Consider the following 22,741-nt stretch of genomic DNA (forward strand, 5'->3'; position numbering starts at 1 on the left):
CTCCAGTGTAGAGATGCTAAAGTAAATGAAAGAAATGAGGAGGTACAGGAGCTGAACAGAAAAATTCAAAGGTCAGCTCAAGAAGACAAAGTCAAATATTACAATGAAATGTGCAAAGATCTGGAGTCTGATCTCAGTATTTCTCAAGCTGGGTGAACTGAAATGAAAATTCAAGCCTTGACTTGAGTTACTGAAGGATTCTCTGGGCAAATAAATTATTGAATGATGCAGAAAGTATCAAAAGAAGATGGAAGGAATACACAGAGTCACTGTACAAAACGGAAATGGTTAATGTTCAACCGTTTCAAGAGGTAGCGTATGATCAAAAGACAATGATACTGAAGGAAGAAGTCCAAGGTGCATTGAAGTAATTGGGAAATAACAAGGCACCAGGAATTGATGGAATAAAAATTGAAATCTTTCAAGAGAGTGAGGTAGCACCCGGGGCACTCACTCATCTTTGCCAAGAAATCTGGAAGACAACTATCTGGCCTACTGATTGTAAGAGATCCGTATTTGTGCACATTCCAAATGAAATGCAGAAATTTGTGCCATTCCCAATGGAATGCAGAAATCATCAGACAGTATCTTTGATATCACATGTGAACAAAGTTTTACTAAAGGTAATACAGAAATGGCTGCAAGCTTACATTGACAGAGAACTTCTGGAGGTTCAAGCTGGATTCAGAAGAGGACATTGAATAATGGATATCATTGTTGATGTCCACTGGATCTTGTCAGAAAACAGAGAATATCAGAAAGATGTTTACCTGTGCTTTATTGACTACATATGCAAAGGTTTTGATTGTGTGTATGATGACAACCTATGGAAAATATTGTGAAGTATGAGTAATCTGGAACACTTAATTGTACTCATGAGAAATCTGTACATGGACCAACAGCCAGTTGTTCAAATAGAACATGGGAACACTGAGTGGTTTAAAATTAAGAAAGGTGTGCAACAGGGTTGTATTCTTTCACCATACTTATTCAACCTGTATGCTGAGTACAGAATCCAAGAAGCTGGGTTATATGAAGAAAAATGTGGCATCCGGTTTAGAGGAAGACTCATTAAGAACCTGTGATATGCAGATGTTACAACCTTGCTTGCTGAAAGTGAAGACGATTTAAAATACTTACTGATGAAGATCAAAGACGACGGCCTTCAGTATGGATTGCATCTCAATGTAAAGAAAACAAAAATCCTCACCACTGGACCAATAAAAAATATTCTTATCAAAAGAGAAAAGACTGAAGTTGTTAAAGACTTCATTCTTCTTGAATCAAACAACAACACTCATGGAAGCAGCAGTCAAGAAATCAAACAATGTATTGCATTAGGCAAATCTGCTGCACAAGACCTTTTTAAAGTGTTGAAGAGCAAAGATGTCAGCTTGAGGACTAAGGTGTGCCTGACCAAAGCCATGGTATTTTCAATAACCTCATATGCATGTGAAAGTTGGACAGTGAATAAGGAAGATTGTAGTAGAATTGATACTTTTGAGTTACGGTGTTGGAGGAGAATATTGAAAGTACCTTGGGCTTCTAAAAGAACAAAAAGGTGACCAGGATGGCCAAACTTCATTTCTCATATTTCCACATATTGTCAGAAGGGACCAGTCACTGGAGAAAGATATGATGTTTGATAAGGTTGAGGGTCAGAGTAAAAGAGGAAAACTCCAGCGAGGTGGATTGGCAAAGTGGCAGCATCAATGGGTCCAAGCATGGCAACAATTATAAGGTTGGCTCAGGACCAGGCAGTGTTTCGTTTTGTTGTGCATATGGTCACTATGAGTTGGTACCTACTTGATGGCACCTAATAAAAACAACTTCAGATTGCAGTCTTCAAGTGAGTAAGAATGGCATCTAACTTCTCCACTGTATCACCTACATTCCAAACAATGTCTAGAGCAACTCTATGCATTCAGTAAATAGTAAAATTTCAATAAGTGGCTGTTGAATGAATAAACGGATAATCCATTCTATAGTAAGTGATTCTGGTATGCTGTGGTTGTTGTACCGACATCGAGTTTGTACCGACTTATTGTGACCCTATGCACAACGCACAAACACCGGCTGTTTCTGCACAACTGTTACCACACCTGAGCCCATTGCTGCTGCCACTGTGCCCATCCATCTTGTTGGAGGGCTTCCTCTTTTTCTCTGACCCCTCACTTTACCAAACATGATATTCTTCTCCTGATAATATGTACAGAATATGAGAGACAAAGTCTGGCTATCCTGGCTTCTAAGGAGCATTCTGGCTATATTTCTTCCAACACAGATTTGTTTGTTCTTTTGGCATTCCATGGTATTTTTAATATTCTCCTCCAACTCTATAACTCAAATGCATCAATTCTTCTATGGTCTCCTTTATTCAATGTACAACTTTCACATGCATATGAGGTTACTGAAAATACCATAGCTTTGGTCAGGTGCACCTTAGTCCTCAAACTGACATTTTTTGCTCTTGAACACCTTTAAGAATTATTGTATAGCAGATTTTCCTAATAAAATACATCATTTGATTTCTTGACTACTGCTTACCTGAGTGTTGATGTTTGATCCAAGCAAAATGAAGTCTTTTACAAAATCAATTTTTCCCCATATATATGGATGCTGTTTTTTGGTCCAGTGATGAGGATTTTGCCTTTTTACATTGAGGTGTAACCCATATTGCAGATTGTGGTCCTTGATCTTCATCAGTAAGTATTTAAGTCCTCTTCACTTACAGCAAGCAAGGCTGTATCATCTGCATATCGCAGGTTGTTAGTGAGTCTTCCTCCAATATTGATGCCATGGTTTTCTTCATATAATACAGCTTCTCAGATTTGCTCAGCATACAGATTGAATAAGTATGGTGAAAGAATACAATCCTGGCACACACCTTTCCTAATTTTAAACTATTCAGTGTTCCCTTGTTCTATTTGAACAACTCCCTCTTGGTCTATGTATAGGTTCCTTATGAGCACAATTGTCATGCCGTTGAGTTGATTCTGACTCATAGCAACTCTGTATAGGGTTTCCAAGGAGTAGCTGATGAGCTTGAACTGCCAACCTTGCAGTTCAAACGGCTTTGCAGTCTGGCACATTAACCTACAGCACCACACCAGGACTCCATGAGCACAATGAAGTGTTCCTAAATACTTATACTTCACAATGCTGTCCATAGCTTGTCATGATCCACACAATTGAAGTCCTTTGCACAGTCAATAAAGCACAGGTAATAATCTCTCTGGTATTCTCTGCTTTCTGCCAAGAGCCATCTGACATTAGTCATTATATCCCTTGTCTCAAGTCCTCTTCTCAATCTGGTATATAAAAGACTAAGGAGGACCTTGCTAGTAACAATAAAGAACTTATTTCTAAATGAGGAAATCTTTCAAAGAATTTGAGGTTGGAGAGACACATGAATAGACTTTTACACGGAAATAATTGGCACTGCAGGATCAGTGCTCGACTGCCAACCAAATGTTGGTGGTTCAAACCCTATACAGGATCACTAAGAGGTAGAAGTTACTCAAAAGCACTTAATAACAACATCTCTTCTGATGTCATATGGCATTAGACTTTGAGGGTAGGGGGAAGGGTAGATCAGAGACAGGGAGTCCTACTAGCAGATACCTAAAAGAAACTGAAGTTCTTAGTACTCAATATGTGGTCCATGGCCATGGCACTCATTAGAAGTGCTGACTCCCAGATCTGTACATTAGAGTATGGATTTTAGCATGATAGCCAGGGGCTCAATTCTAGGTGAAAGACAATGGTGGTCTGAGATATCTTTGGTACCTGGGACATATGAATGATTCATCAATGTTGTTATTGCTGTTAGGTGCTATTGAGTCAGTTTCAACTTACAACAACCCTATGTACAACAAAATGAAACACTGCCTGGTCTTGCACCAACCTCACAATCATTGTCACACTTGAGCCCATTGCTGCTGCCACTGCCCATCCATCTCATTGGGTTCTTTCTCCTTTTCACTGACCTTCCACTTTACCTAGTATGATATCCTTCTTCAGGGATTGGTCCCTCCTGATAATATGTCTGAAGTGTAAGAGATAAAGTCTCATCACTGGCTTCTAAGGAGCATTAGAGCTGTACTTCTTCAAAGAAAAAATAGTATGCTCCTCTGGCAGTCCATGACACATTCAACATTCTTCTCTAATACCATAACTCAAATGCATCAATTCTTCTATGGACAACCTTGTAAAGTCTGGGTACTCCAGAACACTTAATTATATTCATAAGCTAGACTTACTCACTGTCCCCCTTTTACCTGCATATGAGACTATTGAAAATATCATGACCTAGGTCAAGTACACCTTAGTCCTCAAACAGATGTGTTTGATCTTGAATACTTTAAAGAGGTTTTGTGCAGCAGATTTTCCTTACATCATTGATTTCCTGATTACTGCTTGCATGAGTACTAATTGTTGATTCAAGCAAAATGAAGTCCTTGACAACTTCAATCTTTTCTCCATTTATCATAATGTAATTTATTAGTCCAATTGTGAGGATTTTTGTTCCCTTTAAATTAAGGTACAATCCATAATAAAGGGTATGGTGTTTGAGTTTTATCAGTAAGTATTTTAAGTCCTCCTCACTTAGAGAAAGTAAGGTAGTATCATCTACATATTGAAGGTTGTTAAATGAGTTTTTCTCCAATGCTGATGCCACATTCTTCTTCATATTGTTAAGCTTCTCAGACTACTTATTTGCTCAGCATACAGACTGAATAAGTAGGGTGAAAGAATACAACCCTGGTACACAACTTCCTTGATGGTTAAAAACCATTCAATATTCCCTTATTCTGTTCAAATGACTGTCTCTTGGTCTAGGTACAGGTTACTCAATTAAGTGTTCTGGAATACTCATTCCACACAGTGTTATCCATAGCTTGCCCTGATACATAGTTGAAAACCTTTGCATAGTAAATAACACACAATTAACATCTTTCTGGTATTCTCTGGTTTCAGCCAAGATCCATGTTTTCATGTTTCAGCCAAGATCCATGTTTTCATGTTTCAGCCAAGATCTAGTTCCATGCTTTCTTCTAAATCCAGCCTGAATTTCTGGCAGTTCTCTGATGATGTACTTTTTGCTATTTATGTATTTTATAAATCTAATATTTCAGAAATGGTTATGATATCAGAAGCAAGTCCTATTACTATAAAATATTTTAAAGTGTGATCCTGTTATGGATCAAGGAGAGAAAAGGAAGGGTGGAAAATGTGATCTAAGCTAAGGTTGTTACTGTTGTTGTTAAGTGCCATCGAGTTGGTTCTGACCCAATGCAACCCTGTATAGGGTTTCCTAGGAGTGGCTGGTGAGCTTGAACTGCCGACCTTGTAGTTCAAACTGCTTTTCAGTCTGGCACATTAACCCACAGTGCCACACCAGGCTAGGGTATATTTGACCTAAGTTCTAATTCACAGGACAGATTATAGTTGATAAAGATACCAAATCTGGTCATGAATAAGAACCAATTATTTTATTCTTGGAGTCCTGGTGTGGTACTGCGTGTTAATGAATTGGACTGCCAGGTTGATTTGGTGGTTCAAGCTTACCAGCTACTCACTTTGAGTTGGAACCAAGTCCATGGCTCTTAACAACAACATTTTATTCTGATTTAACTTACAACATAATCTGTCATATAGCAGGCACACAAATGCTACTCATTGAATGAATAAAGGAACTGATCAAACAATAGTTAGGGTAGTAAAGCCCTAAAGCAGAGAACATGAGTTTGAATACACAAAAGACATACCTTTTGACTTCCTCTTTTGTAAGAGATACAAAGGTAAGTAAAAAAAAAATCATAGGAAACTTCATTAAAGAAAAACATAAAACATGAAGCTATTGTTTCCTGACATATCCTCCTGCCAGGTCTATACTCTTTTGAAGGTGATATCTCCATCTGTCTAACCCTTCTGATATGGCACTCTGGGATAAACCACTGGATCCATAGGTCATTTTGAATTACAAGGTCGGTGATTCAAACTCACCAACTGCTCCTTGGAAACCCTATAATACAGGGCCATTATAAGTCAGAACCGACTTAATGCACTTAACAACAACAACAAAAACCCTTCTGTAGTGCTGCAGAATAAGCACTAGACCGCAAGGTCAATTTGAACTGTAAGGTGGTAGTTCAAATCTACCAGTCAACTCTTGGAAACCCTATACCAGATCACTATGAGTCGGAACCAACTCAGTGGCACATAGCAACAACAACAAAAACCCTTCCACAAAGAATCGAATGCTTTTCAATTTATACCATACCAAAACAGCAGTTTCGACATCTTTGAGGGACTCAAATTGTATTTTAACAATCTTTGAGTTCTAGGAACAAAATGAAACCGGAAGGGGCACGATCAGGGCTTCACAGTGGCCAGAACATGATTTCCCAACAAAATTCTGCTATAATAGGCCTTACAGTCATAGAAGAATAAGCAGGTAAGTTGTCATGGTTGAAAAAGATTCCCCAGTGCAACATTCCTAATCTTTTTCTCACCAACACAGTTTTCAATTTTCTTAAGATTTTTTCCTAATAAGTTCCCATGATCATCCTATGTCCTTTGAGCACATTTATCAAGATTACTCCTTGTTAACTGCTGCCGAGTCAGCTCTGACTCATAGCAATCCTGTATAGGATTTCTAAAGAATGGCTGGTGAGCTTGAACCGCCAACCTTGCAGTTCAAAATGACTTTGCAGTCCAGTGCATTAACCCACAGTACCACATTCCTTGTTGACCCCAAAAAGCATTTGTAATAACCTTCTGAGCTAACTTCTCTGCCTTGAATTTAACTGACCCAGCAGATTCCCTCAGAAGCCACTGTTTTGACTTGACTTTTTTTTTTTTTTTTTTTGTAGGAGACCTGATGTGGTACTATAGGATAAGCACAGGACTGCTGACCACAAGGCTGGCGATTCAAACCCACCAGTTACACCTTGAAAACCTTATACAAGGTGGCTATGAGCCAGAACTGACTCAGTAGCACTTATCAACAGTCAGACTAAGACAAATACATTACCAAGAGAACTTGTGTATGACCATCCACTGATTGCAGAGAAATGTTTGAACACATTTTTGTTTGGAATTAAACCCATACATGTAGGAGGAAATGGAACCCTAGTAACAATACTTTATTTACCCTCGTATATGAAAATCTGGGAGGATAAAACTGCATTCAATGAACAGAAAATGTATGACCTGTACAATACAATAGCAACAGGAAAAAGTGGCTCAAAATATTCCTGAGGACAGCAGGCAGGAAGAGTCCTTGGTCTATGGAATCTCAACAGTGTGGGGGTCAGAGTGGTAAGAGGATCCTAGAGCTGTAAGCTGTCTATGTAGTGGGAGAGGAACAGAAAGTGAGCCCCAGCAGAAAGATTGGAGCTTCTGAGCCTGAGCAATCATGTGACAATGTTCCTGAGGTATCACCTAGAGCAGCTATCTCAGCTTCAGATGCCATTCTGCAAGGGAAACCTAACATCAAAAAACAACATAGAAGGGTGGGAGTCCTGTTCTTCCCGCCATCCCCTTCTCTCATAGAAAACTTTTGAAACAACACCAACTCTTTTGGGCTTAGCACAGTGTAGGCGACTAAGAGACCACTTCATTTATATTTGCTGAAAAAAAGCATAACCAAACAAATTCTTGTCACTTCTGTGGTATTTCCTTTCTTTAATCCATTATTCCCATGAAATGTACCAACTGCCAAACACAAATGGTCACACTTATCCTAAGGATAGAAAAAAATATCACCTTTCTCCTTCTTCTACCTGATCCCAGCCTTCCTATACCCTTGCCTACATCCTACATAAGCATAAATGCCCACTTCTTTATGAAATCATTTTGTCTTCATTGGTTTGAATTAAATGACCTGTCATAATGTTTGAGTCTTCTGAGAAAGAACAGTGCCTTTATTCCTGCAGCTCTAGGATCTGGTACAATACAGGACACATTCCAAATATGCAATAATTGGACTCCTCTGTGCTGTCCATAAAGCAAGACTCTGGGCTTGGCTCCTTTCTTTGTTCCCCATGAGTTGATTTTCATTATTCAAAAATTTCCATGGAGTCACTAAAGTTTACCTGAACTGCCCCCAAATCAATATTCATGGCACTTTTGTGGCCACTCAAGAGGATGCTCACGTCCAAAGTGGCATGCATGTTCCCAGTTGAAGTTGAACCAGGTTGGTCCTATATTTGCTAATTTAGTGTTCATGACACTTTATGGAATATGACTATGACAAATGAGAAGAATCAACTGAATTTGTCTATTTTAAACAGTTTGTAACCTAATTTTCTCTAATAAGCTCTTCACCACTCTCTGAATCACCTTCTCCACTAACCCATAAGCAATCCAGTTGCATAGGATGGAACATTTGCATCTGGCCCATCTCTGATGCTATCTCTGAGTTTGCTCATGCAGCACTTTTTCAAGGGCAGGACCTGGAACCCACCAAATTTTGCAGGACTCAGTTTTAAAAACAAGTAGACACAGTATTTTTGACAACAATGTGGACTGACCTTAGATGTATAGGTGTGGCCATCAGAGCCACAGACCATGGTTGACTGAGCCATAGGGCAGGGCTTGCACTTGACTAAATTTGATGTTCCAACCCAGTGTTTGTGAGCCACATTCCCTTTCTTTTGCCTAAGGGTAAGAAAACAAAACAGAAAATTAGTTAGTTGAAGCCCCAGACCATACAAGTCTTCCCTCCAGGTCCCTGGGATAAAAGGTAAAATGAATAAATAAGAGTCAGTTGTCACTGAGCCATCCCCAACTCATAGTGATCCCTGTGTGACAGAGTACAACTGCTCTCTACAGGGTTTTGGATGGTGATCTCTTGGAATTAGGTTGCTAGGTCTTTCTTCTGAATTGCCTCTGGGTAGACTGGAACCTCTAACCTTTTGTTTATCAGCCAAGCACATTTACATTTTGCACCACCCAGAGACTACAAATAAATAAATAAAAGGGCGAGTCAAACAGGCAGCAGACTCGTAAGGACTCTTAGCCAACACTCCCATTTGTTCGAACACATTAATAGGAATAGAAAGATTTAGTATCAAAACCCTAGATTCAATCTACCAGATGGAACAAGAAAAACAAGGCAGCCATTAAAATTGTTGTAAAATAGTACTTTCTGATATGGAAAGACATTCACAATATATTTTTTAAAAATTAGGGAGTGTGGCTAACCAACATGAGTAACAGGAACAAGTGTGGCATATATCAGGTACCTAGAGAATAACACACCAGCATCTTGGACTCTTGCAGGGCTCAGGGAGTGCTGATGGGCAGCATTCAGCATGAATGACACACAGATAACTCAGAACGCAGTTTAGATAAAAATGCATCTCCAAACACAACCAAATGATTTTATCACTGCTGTAGAAAACTATCTCTGGATACATTTGAAAGCAATTTCAGTCCAGCTTCCAATTTGCTATTTGATAGAGGATCTGAGGTGATGTCACTTTCAACTGTTAAAATAATCTGAATTCTACTCTTTCATTCCAGCTTGAGTTTCCCCCCATTCTAACCTTTGTCATAATGATAAATGATGCTATTAGGATGGCTTGTGTCCACGGAAAGAACCCCATCAGAGTATCATAAACCACTGAAATAAAGCCCTGTAGTTACTGCCACCCTTTCCCTCTTAGCCAAAGCTGCTTTCCCAGAAAACACATGCAATGATGCTCATGGCCATGGGGCCAGGTTCCAGGTAGAGGACTGGCATCTCTGGACTGCCCATCCATCAGGCGATTATTGTGTCCTTGAGATGTTCAGAACTGGCAGTACTGCCAAAGGGATCATGTTTGGGTTCTGGCAGAAATATAGATCAAAACTCAGCTCTGCCATTTCCTTTTTGTATGACTTAGGGCAGAATATTAAACTCTGTAAGTCTCCATTTCCTTATCTATAAAATAAAGAAAAGCAGCATCTACTTCAAATAGATGTTATGAGGCTAAAATCAGTGAATATGTATGAAGTCCATAATATAAACTAAACCAAACCACTGTTGTTGACTAACAGCAACCGTATAAGAGAGAGTAAAACTTTTCCAAAGCATTTCCAAGGCTGTACATCTTTACAGAAGCAGACTGCTTCATCTTTCTCCTGCAGAGGGGCTGCTGGTTTGAATTACCAATCTTTCAGTTAGCAGCCCAATACTTAACACACTGTGCCACCACTGGTGCAGTCTTCAGTATGTTGCTGTTTTTGTTTTGTTACTGTTGTTCAGGGCCGTCAAGTCAGTTCTGAAAAACAGTAACCTTGTACAGGGTTTCTGAACAGCAGCTGGTAGGTTTGAACCACTGAACTTATGGTTAGCAGTACAGTGCTTATCCTACAATGTCACATATATGGGATGGAAGATTTGTTGTTGTTGTTACATGCCGCTGAGTTGATTCCAACCCATAGCAACCCTATATAGGGTTTTGAAGGAGCAGCTGGTGAGCTTGAAATGCCGACCCTGCAGTTCAAACAGCTTTGCAGTCTGACACATTAACCCACAGCACCACATCAGTGATAAGTAGCCCTAAAAATGGTAACTGTTATCATTATTATCTGTCGCAGTCAATAGGGGACAGAAAGTGCAATTATCTTTGCCATAGATATGTAAATTAATCCTAAATCTCTAGGTTTTGAACAAAAATAAATTATGCAGAATTGATCACAGGTAGGAATTTTTTTTTTTTTTTCCTGCCATGTGTGATATGTATCTTCAGCCCAGAAATTATTGGTTGGCATTTGAGACACCTATCAGTTTGTCACACTGTGGTGGCTGTTGTGCTACTATAATGTTGGAAGTTATTCCACCGGTATTTTAAATACCATCATGACCACTCATTGTGGACAGGTTTCAGTAGAGTTTCCAGACTAAGACCAGCTAGGAGAAGGAGAGGCAACTATTTCTCAATGTTTAGCTAAACGCCTTATGAATAGTAGCAGAAAATTGTCAGATATAGTGTCAGAAGGTGAGCCCCCAGGGTGGAAGGCATTTAAAATACTATGTGGGAAGAGCTGTCTCCTCAAAATAGAGTTGACTGTGATAATGCAAATGGAGTAAAGCTTTCAGGACCTTCATTTGCTAATGGGGCACAACTAAAAATGAGAAGAAACAACTGCAAGCATCCATTAATAACTAGAACATGTAATGTACAAAGTATGAATCTGGGAAAATTGGAAATTGTCAATAAAGAAATGAAACACATGAACATCAGTATCCTAAGTATTAGTGAACTGAAAAGGACTGTTATTGGCCATTTTTAATCTGACAGGCATTATGGTTTACTATGCCAGAAACAACCAATTCAAGAGAAATGCCATTTCAAGATCTGTCTTGAAGAACAATGCTGTCATGATAGCACAATATCCATACACCTATGAGGAAGACCTGGTGTGGTGCCATAGTATAAGCTCTCAGTCTCAAGGTCAGCAGTTCAAACTCATGAGTCCCTCCTCAGAAACCATATACAAGGTTGCTATGAGTCGGAATAGACTCTACAGCACTTAACAAAAACAAAGAAGACCAGTTAAAAATGCTACTATTAAAATTTATGTAGCAATGATGAAATTGAGTAATTCTACCAACTTTTTCAATCTGAAATTGATCAAACTTGCACTTAAGATGTATTGATATTTCTGGTGATTAGAATGTGAAGGGTGGACAAAGAGGAATGATACATAGTTAGAAAACATGGCCTTGGTGATAGAAACTATGCACAAAACTGCATGATAGAATTTTGCAAGACAAATAGCATCTTCATTGCAAAACCTTTTAAATAACATGAAAGATAATTAGAGGAAATGACATAAAAGAAAGGAGGAGGTGCAAGAACTGAATAGAAAAGATCAAAGGTCAGCTTGAGAAGAAAAAATCAAATATTATAATGAAATGTGAAAAGACTGGAATTAGAAAACCAAAAGGGAAGAACACACTCAGCATTTCTCAAGCTGAAGGAAATGAAGAAACAATTCAAGCTTGGCCTTGCAATACTAAAGGATTCCATGAGCAAAAATATTGAATGATACAAAAAGTATCAAAAGAAGATGGAAGGAATACACAGAGTCACTGTAACAAACAAGAAATGGTCGATGTTCAGCCATTTCAAGAGATAGCATAAGATTAAGAGCCATGATACGGAAGGAGGAAGTCCAAGGTGCATTGAAGTCATTGGCAAAGAACAAGGCACCAGGAATTGATGGAATACAAATTGAAATCTTTCAACAAAGTGACGCAGCACTGTAGGCACTCACTCATTTATGCCAAGAAATTTGGAGGATAACTGCCTGGACAACTGACTGGTTGTTGTTGTTGTTGTGTGCTGTGGAGTCGGTTCTGACTCATAGTGACCTTGTACAGGATTTCTGAGGCTGTAAACCTTTACAGGAGCAGAAAGCCTCATCTTTCTCCCGCAGAACAGCTGGTAGTTTCGAACTGCTGACCCTGAGGTTAATAGCCCAATTCATAACCACTACACTACCAGAGTTCCTTAGTATTTGTGCCCATTTCAAAGAGAGATAACCCAAAGGAATGCGGAAATCATCAGACAATAGCATTGATTTCCCATGTGAGTCAAGTTTTACTAAAGAAAATGCAAAAATGGCTGCAACCATACATTGACAGGGAACTCCCAGAGGTCCAAGCCAGATTCAGAAGATGACTTGAAACGAAGGATATCATTGCTTACACCAGATGGATCTTGGCTGAAAGCAGAGAATACCAAAAGAGAATATCTGTGTTTTATTGACTACACAAAGGCTTTCAATTGTGTGGATCATGATAAGGTTATGGATTACACTGAGAAGCACAAGTATTTTGGAACACTTAATTGTGCTCATGAGGAATCTGTACATAAACTAAGAGGCAATTAGTTGTTTGAACAAAACAAGTGAACATTGAATGGTTTAAAATTAGAAAAAGTGCATGCCAAGGTTGTATTCTTTCACCGTACTTATTCAATCTGTATGCTGAGCAAATAATCCAAGAAGTTGGATTATATGAAGAAAGATGTGGCATAAGGATTGCAACCTACAATTATGAAGATGATACAACCTCACTTGCTGTGATTGAGGAGGACTTAAAATACTTTTAGATGAAGATCAAAGACTACAGTCTTTGTATGGGTTGCATCTCAATGTAAAGAAAGCCAAAATTCTCACCACTGGACCAATGAACAACATCTATATAAGTGGTGAAAAAAACTGAAGCTGTCAAAGATTTCATTTTGCTTGAATCAATCATCAACACTCATGGAAGCAGCAATCAAGAAATCAAACAATGTATTGAACTGGGCAAATCTGCTGCACAAGACCTCTTTAAAGTGTTAAAGAGCAAAGATGTCAGTTTGAAGACTAAGGTGCGCCTGATTCAAGCCATGGTATTTTCAATAACCTCATATGCATGGGAAAGTTGGTTAGTGAATACAGAAGACCCTCAAAGAATTGATGCATGTGAGTTATGGTGTTAGAGGAGAATATTGACAGCATAATGGACTGCCAAAAGAGCAAACTGATCTGTGTTGGAGGAAGTACAGCCAGAATATTTCTTGGAAGTCACGATGGCTAGACTTTGTCTCTCATATTTCCGACATATCGTCAGGAAAGACCAGTCACTGGAGAAGGATATCATGTTTGGTAAAGTGGAGGGTCGGAAAAAGAAAAGAGAAAAACCTTCAGTGAGATGAACTGGCACAGAAGCAGCAGCAATGGGATCAGGTGTAACAATACTTGTAAGGTTGGCCCAGGACTGGACAGTGTTTTGTTATGTTGTGTATTCCAGAACACTTGATTGTGCTCATGAAAAGGACATCATCTATTGTACACAGGCTCACTAGGAGTAGGAGCCAACTTTCCAGCACCTAACAACAACAACAACCTTCAAATGCTCTGTAGGATGAGCACTGGCCTGTGAACCATGAGGTAGGCAGTTCTAGTCCACAAGCTATTCCATAGAAGAAAGATTAGGCTTCCACAAAAATTCATAGTCTCATGAACCGTATACAGAGTCACTATGAGACAGAACAGATTCAGTGGCACTTACCACCAACAACAACCCTCTTCCAAATAAAATAGGGAGAGTAATAAAGGGAGATAAAACACTTTATTTCTTATCCTACTTCAATTCTGCCTTAGCAATTTATGCGAGTAAGTGTAAGGAAAAGGATGCATTTGGGAATTACCTGGCCTTCTGAGGATAACATCAAAAAGGTGTTCACAATACAATGAACTCATAACACAAGCCTTGGGGACATTAGAAATACCAAGTTATTGATAGGTCACAAGAATGAGCTTGGTCTTACTAAAGAACCAGAGAAGAAAGTACTATATGGGTCTTTTGGTATCACCTAGTCGAACTTGCTCATTTTACTAGTGGTCGTGGGGAGGGGCCAAGGTAAGAGTCTTGTTTAAAGTCTTGCAGATGGTGAGTGATTATGTCCACAATGACAATCTCACAGCTGCAGGGTTGATCTCTCTTCTCTGACCATTTCTTTGTTCCACCCTGAAGAACAACATGAAAATTCTTGGGGGCACCTACATGTCAGCCTAGATGGTATTTTCTATAGGCTTATATGCATGTGAAAGTTTGACAATGAATAAAAAAGACCATAGAAGAATTGATTATGGTGTTATGGTGTTAGAAAAGAATATTAAAAGTACCATGGACTGCCAGAAGAAGAAACAAATCTGTGTTGGAAGAAGTACGGCCCGAATGCTTCTTAAAAGCCAGTGACAAGACTTCATCTTTCATACTTCAGACATGTTATGAGGGACCAATCATTGGAGACGAACATCATGCTAAGTCATTGAAAAAGAGAAAGACTTCCAACACAATGGATTGACATAAAAATGAGCTCAGGCATCACCAAATTGTGAGGATGGCACAGGACTGCACTGTGTTTCGTTCTGTAATGTACAGGATTGCTATGAGCTGGAACTGACTGGACAGCACCTACCAACAACAACATGTTAGTCAAAAAGGGTCTTCTTCCACAAGTACTACCCACTTTATCCCTGCCTCTACTTCTGAGGAAAATAATACATCATTTGCATTTTTTAATTGCATGGACATGAGGTCTCCTACAACCCTTTGCCAAATGTACTTTCATCTTTCATGATTTATTCTAGACTACCGACCAAGGAATGGTGGGTGGCGGGATTCTGCACAGCAGATGTCAGCACGGGGATAATCTGAGAGTACATGATTCTTTCAGCTGAACATTGTGCATTTATCATCATTCACACAGCAGATTGCCTGACACCAATAATGAATTAGCAAATACAAGCAGAAGTTCTGGTATCTGGCAGACCCTCTCCTGGGTCAGTCCCCAGTGTGCATGCCCATGGCTGAGCAATTCTTGTTATGAGTTCTTAGAAAGAAGTTATAAATTCTAAAGAGTGGGCAGCTTTGCTGGAATGGATAAAACCACAAGCAATGATGCTCCAGAGAAAAGAAGCTGGAGGGAAGCTTAGCCAAAGGCAGGGGAAGGAAGAATAAACACTGCACCAATGGAGGGAGACATGGAACCAGCCATATGTCATGTTTGTCTCTGGACCTGAACTTCACCATAAAATTAAGTTCACAAAGGGGAGTCAATGAGGTGAGTCTGGCAGGTGCCACTGGAGGGCCTGGTGCTACAAAGATGTTCATTAATTCCCTATTGGATGGTGGGCAGGCCTCTATGTGCTGATGTTAACCACTTTAGTGGGGCTCAACAGATAGTCACAAAATCACAGAATGCCAGAACCAGAAAACATCTTAAAACCAATCTGGTCCAGACCCTATGATCATTAAGGGAGAAGAGCATGAGAGGAATGTGGGAACCTATTCAGAGAAGCAGCGACACCAGAGATGGAGACAAAGATGATGACATCAAGAGATAGAGCAGCTGAGGACTCTAGACTCATGGAAAGAGAAAGGCTGTGTGCTTGTGGCCAATAGGCAGGCTTGCCCTTGGTTTTTTAAAATGATAATATATTCCTGAGTATCTTTGTGTATATGAAAACAAAAACAAAAATAGAGGGAATAGAAGCAAATACTGCTAAATGGTGAAAGAAACAAAAACTAATCTGGTCCAGAAACTTTATTTTACAAATGAGAAACTGGAGACACGGCTAGAACGTGACTTGCCCAACATCATGCAGAATTATGTCAAAGTTCCTTGATAAATATTTGTCAAGTTGAAGTTGTCATGAAAATCACCGCAATGCACTGAGACTAGTTTAATTTGCTTTTTGGCACCTGTATTGTTATTGCAAGGAGCCCTCATGGCACATGTGTTAAGTGTTTAGCTGCTAACTGAAAAGTTTGGACCCACCAGTTACGCTGACAGAGAAAGTCTGCTTCTATAAAGATTTACAGCCTTGGAAACCCTGTGGGACAGTTATTCTCTGCCCCATAGGGATGCTATGAGTTGGAATTGACTAGTAGGCAGTGGCTTTTTTCCTTAGCAAGGCCCAGCGGTATAGGATCAGCATATCCAGTGTTCAACAGTCATAGGCTGTACATGCAGGATCTAGGTGAGAACACCAACCTATTCTGATTTTTCCTGATTGTAATGAATTTCCAAGACTGTTAGATGAAGTGGGGGATTCAGCTATCTCTTGCCTCACTAGGACCCTAAATCTCTCTGTCTCTGGACCGAACTTCACCATTAAATTAAATTGACTAAAGGGAGTCAAAGAGATTCGGTTGGCAAGTCATTAGGGGAATGAAGAAAATTCTACAAGTATATGTGAGCCCATAGATTTGTAATTTCCCTGCCTGTGGTATGTTTCAATTCCCACAATTCAGTGCAAGTCATAAAAATAAACAATCCAGGTGAAGCAAGGGACTAAGTTTTCTAACGCAAGATATTTCAATTCTTGAGTCAATGAAGAGTGAAATCTGATGAAGGTGTCGTGATGGGATTGCTATGCCCAATGTCACAGACATTCATCAACTGGCCTGACAAAAACAATCTAGTCTGGGAGGCAGGCCTTCCTATCTGCTGCTGAGCCCTAACCCTACCAGAGCTTGGCTGCTGCTGAAGAGCACTCAAACCTCTTACCAGACAGTGTCACACACAAAATTCCAACCTGCAAACACTCTACAATGCAGAGCAGGCAGACAATCAGCAGATCACTGGCATTATTCCTCTCTTTGCTTAACTGCCTAGTCCCAATCTTTTTTTAAACTTTATGAAAATTCCTAGCATCTATGTTTTTTCAGTATAGTGATGATTCTTAAGCACCAATACGATCACATAACTTCCCTGCTTACAATTTCCATCTTCTCCCCACTACTCATAGTGTAAATACCTGGTCCTGGTCCATCTTTACAAGCTCACTGTCTGCTCTGCTACCCCTCACCACCAGTAGCATATATGTCTCCTCCAACCACACTTAGGTGTTTCCTAGAACCCAGTAAGGACCTTTTGCCCAGTAAGGACCATCACGTACCTTTTTCCTTTACCCAACACACCATTTCTACTCACATTGCTTCCCTTCACTCTTCTGTCAATAGCCCAGTGAACTAGGTTTTATTCAAAGTCTGACACAGATGTCACCTCCCCAAGTCTCCTGTGACTTCTGTGAATCAGTCTATGCTGAAACCAACCATGACCCCATGATTACATTTGGTCAGCTTCTTGATTAATCTCCAAGTGCTGTTGTTAAGTGCCATTGAGTTGGTTCCAACTCATAGTGAACCTGTGTAGGGTTTCCAAGGAACTGCTGGTGAGTTTGAACTGCTGACCTTGTGACTCAAAAACACACCTCTTAATCCAATGCTTTAACCCACAGTGCCACATCAGGACTTCTATCTTCACGTAAGCACTTCTATTCTGCTTAATCAAACACTGTTGTTGTTGTTGTTGTTAAGTGCTGTTGAGTCAGTTTCCATCTCATAGCAACCTTACAAAGGGTTTCCAAGGAGCGACTGGTGAGTTTGAACCACCGACCTTGTGATTCAAAATGATCTTGCGGTCCAGTGCATTATACAGCAAGCGCCACAGCAGGACTCCTGATTAAACATTGACACTACTGTTTTTCCAATGGACTTCTGGTGTGGCACTGTAGGATCAGCACTGGAAAATGAATCACAAATTCCGCAGTTCAAACCCACCAGCTGCTCTTTGGAAACTTTATACAGGGTCACCATGAGTCAGACTCAGTGATCCACAATCAGCGCTCATGAAAGCAGCAATCAAGAAATGAAATAATGGATTGCATTGAGCAAATCTGCTGCAATAAAAAATAAGCTTCTTTAAGGTGTTAAAGAACAAAAATATCATGTTGAGGTCTACGGTGCACCTGACCCAATCCATGGCATTTTCAATTGCCTCATATGCATATGCAAGTTGTACAGTGAATAAGGAAGACCATAGAAGAATTGATGCACTGGAATTATGGTCTTACAGAAGAATAATGAAAATACTATGGACTGCCAGCAGGATTAACAAATCTGTTTTGAAAGAAGTACAGCCAGAATGTTCTTTAGAAGTGAAGATGGCTAGACTTCCTCTCTCAAAATTTGGACATGTTATCAGGGGAGATTAGTCCCTGGAAAAGGCTACCATGCCCGCTAAAGTCAAGAGTCAGTGAAGAGAAAGGCCTTCAACAAAATAGACTAACACAGTGGCAGCAACAATGGGCTCAAATAAAACAATTGTGAGGATGGTGGAGGACTGGGCAGTGTTTAGTCCTGGTATGCATTAGGTCACTATGAATCAGAACTAAGTTAACGGCACCTAACAACAACAATTATTCCAACAGGACATGAGGTACACCCAGCCTTAAAGTTTGGGAGCCCATCCTGGATGCCTCCTCCTTCCCCCACCTTCATCACTTGCCCCCTATCCCTCAGACCTGTTAACTCTATGTACAGCCAACTATATCAGTCACTTACACATTTCTGATACATATCATGCAAATTTAAGTCTATAGAACCTGACAACTGTTTTCCATCTGCATGGCATGTTTCTAGTTCTTGTTCAAGCTTCAGATCAATTACCTTTATGAAGTCTTTCCAGGTCCTTTGACTTCAACTCTAGTAAACTATGACATTGTTTGCTTTCACATTATATCTTGTGCAGACCTAACTGTGACATTTACTAAAAGTTTAAAGCAGCTTTTTGTGTGTCTATATCATCTATTACATTGTGCACTCCTCAAAGGTGGCTCCGACTCATAGAGACCCTGTATAGGATTTCCATGAAGTGGCTGCTGAGCTTGACACGCTGACCTTGCAATTCTAACCCATCTTGCAGTTCAGCACATTAACTTCACAGCACCACAAAGGCTGTATATAACTAGGTCTTAATCCTTATTGTGTTTCTGATGCTTACAAACATAGTTGAGTCTTAGCACGTGGGTTTGTTCATGAAATAAGTGAGTGTATTTATTAGAATATTTAGAATTCTCCCAACTGATTTCTGGGAATTATAAGCACTCACTAGAAGATCAAAACTTTCATGTTTTCTTAAGTATTTAGACACACACACAAAAATAATTGGCAGTGAATTCTAGAGAATACTGAGAAGTGGGTGGAAGAACCATTTCTATAGCAGGGAGCTGAAGAATCTGCACCATCTAGAAATCCAACTCTCTCCAAGGCTGGGTGAGTACCACTGATGAAGCAGTCTCAAATTGCCAATAGGCATTAACCTTCAGGATTAAGAAATGAGAAGTCAAAATTCCCAAAATTTTTTATGATTGCCTGAAATAATACATATTTATTTGTATATTTTTTCTCAATGCATTATTTGCACATTTTTGTTTTTAATAAATTAAAAATAGTTTAGCAGTGTTTATAAAACAATGTTGCCTCAGGTGAAATTTTACACACTGGAGACTGTCAGCATGCCCAACTGCGTAGTATTCATATGTGTAAAATCTGGATTTCCTAGTAAGAGTCTGGTCTGTAACTGATCTTGGGGGTGGCACAGTATCTGGCAGCATTTTGGATGCACATGGGGCTGTTGTGAGTTGTCAACAGTGGCTAACAACAACAACCACAGCAAGTTAATAGCATTACATGAAATAATATTGATATTGCCAATTTAAAGACTTTGCTCCAAAATAATTCCACTACAGAAGTTCTATAGAGTATACTATGCAAATAAATGTATTCATATTCATTTTATTTGCAAGAGCTCACTATTAGCAGCCTGCAGGTCTATGAATGCATTTTTTTTTTTTTTAATGAATGTATTCTTATAATGTGACAACAGGTATGAGCAAGACTGGCCAGACTGGGAGCACTTCTCTCCCAGGTGCTCTTGTGCCCTGGTTCCAGGAAGTGTCAACTATAACCTTCAACTTGGCAAGTTAGGATTTTCTACACTTGCTTTTGACCTGACATCAGGGAATTCCTTTGAAACTGTAGTATCTCTACATTGATCAGTAAGCTTTAATTCTCATATGAGAATTATGACACTTTATCCTACTTTTCCTATTTCTTGACTGTTTTTTCTCAAGATGAAGGAATTGAAAAAGTACCTAAGTTTCCCAAGAAATATTAGGAAGAAACTCCTGCATGAGACTACTGTTCTGAGAAACATGATCATCATCAGTATCACAGATCCTGCCTACTCCTCACTCATCTATCCCTATCCTCAGTAGCCAAGGCAAGTCTGTCCCCTGAAACTTCCCCACAGTTAACACCAAGGGAGTCTTTGGTGATGTCTGTGGGCCCTAGCATTGTACCTGACCACTGGCAGAATGAAACCATAGTCCAGTTCTTTAGCAATGAGGTGGCAAGAGAGAGAATTCCAAAGTACCCTTTTAAGCCATGAATACATGTGTAGAAGTAAATTTTATGACATCAATCCCACTGTATAAAATTCAAACAAATGATGTCTAAAATATCCTCTTAGAGGATAAAGCATGGCTGCTAAAAAATATAATTAGTGGAAGTGTCAACTTTTCACTTTCAGTTTTCAAAGAGGTGCCATTCATTTTACTCAGTACATTGTATATTCTACCATATTTGCATAACTTTAGATGGGACTTTCTGATTTCTCAACTGATGGAGGAATAAGGCAATTCCAGATAATAAATAACAGCAGCACTTCATTTGTTTCATGTGCTGTTGTTCTTGTCAAGTGCCTTTGTTAATGTTGTCAAATGCTGTTAAGTCGGTTCCAATTCATAGCGACCCTGTGTATTAGGGTTTTTGAGGAGTGGATGGTGGGTTTGAACTTGCAACCTTGCAATTAGCAGTCCAGAGTTTATCCAACAATGCCACACCAGGACCCAAATGCTTTTGGTGGACTTCAATTCATAGTGACCCTGTATAGGGTTTCCAAGGAGAAGCTGATGGGTTTGAACCACCAACCTTGTTTATCCTTCAGATGTACATCAACACCTGATACGCCAAGCTAAATACCCTAAATGCATCATCTCCTGGATCGCTCACATACAGGGGCCCTCAGTGGGTAGATTTTATGATTATCCTCCTTTTCAGATGGAAAAGCTGAATCTCTTGTAATCATCCCCAAGCACAAGACCTTCTTTTCTGTTCTCACTGGCTTTTTAAGACAAACTTCTCAAGTCAAAATAAAACCCCACAGTTTTGTCAAACTTCTCCTTTGGGTTTCTGAGATAGAAACTCTTCAGGGAAGGAGACAGCCTCGTCTGTCTCTGACAAAGTGGCTGAGTTCGAACCACTGATCTTGCAGTCAGTAATTCAACATCTAGCCCACAGTGCCGCTAAAAACTCCTTCCTGTCAGGGCTGCTGTTGCTGCTATGGGCTGTTGAGTCAGTTGCGACTCACAGTGACCCTCTATAGGCAAGTAATCAGCACAGGCAGAGACTGTACATCTTCATGGGAACAGAAAGCTTCGTCTTTCTCCTGAGGAGAGCCTGGTAGATTCAAACTGTTGTTCTTGTAGTTAGCAGTTCAATGCATAACCCACTATGCTACCAGGATTCCTTCTTGTCCAAGCAGAGGAGTAAAAATACCCATGTAAAAAACAAGCCTTTAGGGATTCTGGTTTGCCAGGACAGCCAAGCAGCGCGGGTGAGTGGGGGCTCCGGGATCGGGGTAGGAGAACTCGTGAGGGAAACCTTCTGGGGGCGAACCCACACTCTTGCTGCCACCATAAGTCTCAGTACGTCAGAGCCTCAGACCTGCTTTTTTGAGAAATCATCGTGCTGAGGAATTACAGGCTTCTTAAACTTGTGACCGTTGCTGTGCTCCTTTGGGCTTGAAGGGCAGGGTGGGAACCAGCTTGTGCAGAGCCTCCAGCAGCGGGGAGACTCGAACAGGGAGAGCCACAGGAGACAAGGGGAAGAGAGGGCGAGGGACACCTGCCCCAGAGTGGGATTTCCGTGAGTACAGTGGACAGAGAGAAGTTCATTAAAAGGAAAAAAAAAACAAAAGGAAAAAAACAGGCAAGGCAGGAAAAGAGAAGTGGCAACTGTCTGACGTCATCAGGCGTGGACGATGGCCGCCCGGCTGAGCCGCCTCTGCCCTGCCCAGTTGACCCGTGTCCACTGGCCCCTGCGGGAGCATGGACAAGCGGCCCCCCTACCCCCCACAGTCGAGCCGTGTTCCCTGGCCCCACCGGGCATACGCAGGCGAGTGGCTCCCCTCCTGCCCAGCCGAACAGCGTCCCACGGGCCCAACGGGTGTGTACAGGCGAGGGAGCCCCCCTTCCGCTGAGCCGTGCCGCGGTCCCTGGCCCCTCCCAGCATGCGTAGGCGAGTGACCCCTCCCTCCTGCCGCGTGCACCCGAT

General features: G+C 40.4%; 1 protein-coding gene across 2 annotated transcripts in view; it reads right to left on the reverse strand.

Moving 5' to 3' along the window:
- The window catches only part of SPOCK1 (sparc/osteonectin, cwcv and kazal-like domains proteoglycan (testican) 1), a 959,407-nt gene that overhangs the window by 308,782 nt on the left and 627,884 nt on the right, over positions 1–22,741 (reverse strand). For both annotated transcript variants that reach the window (XM_006866101.1, XM_006866100.1), the window contains exon 5: positions 8,541–8,667. In XM_006866101.1, the coding sequence (XP_006866163.1) occupies positions 8,541–8,667 (127 nt within the window). The remainder of the gene's footprint in view (positions 1–8,540; positions 8,668–22,741) is intronic.

The sequence above is a fragment of the Chrysochloris asiatica genome, unplaced genomic scaffold (genome assembly GCF_000296735.1).
Source record: "Chrysochloris asiatica unplaced genomic scaffold, ChrAsi1.0 scaffold00087, whole genome shotgun sequence".
NCBI classification, from domain to species: Eukaryota; Metazoa; Chordata; class Mammalia; order Afrosoricida; family Chrysochloridae; genus Chrysochloris; species Chrysochloris asiatica.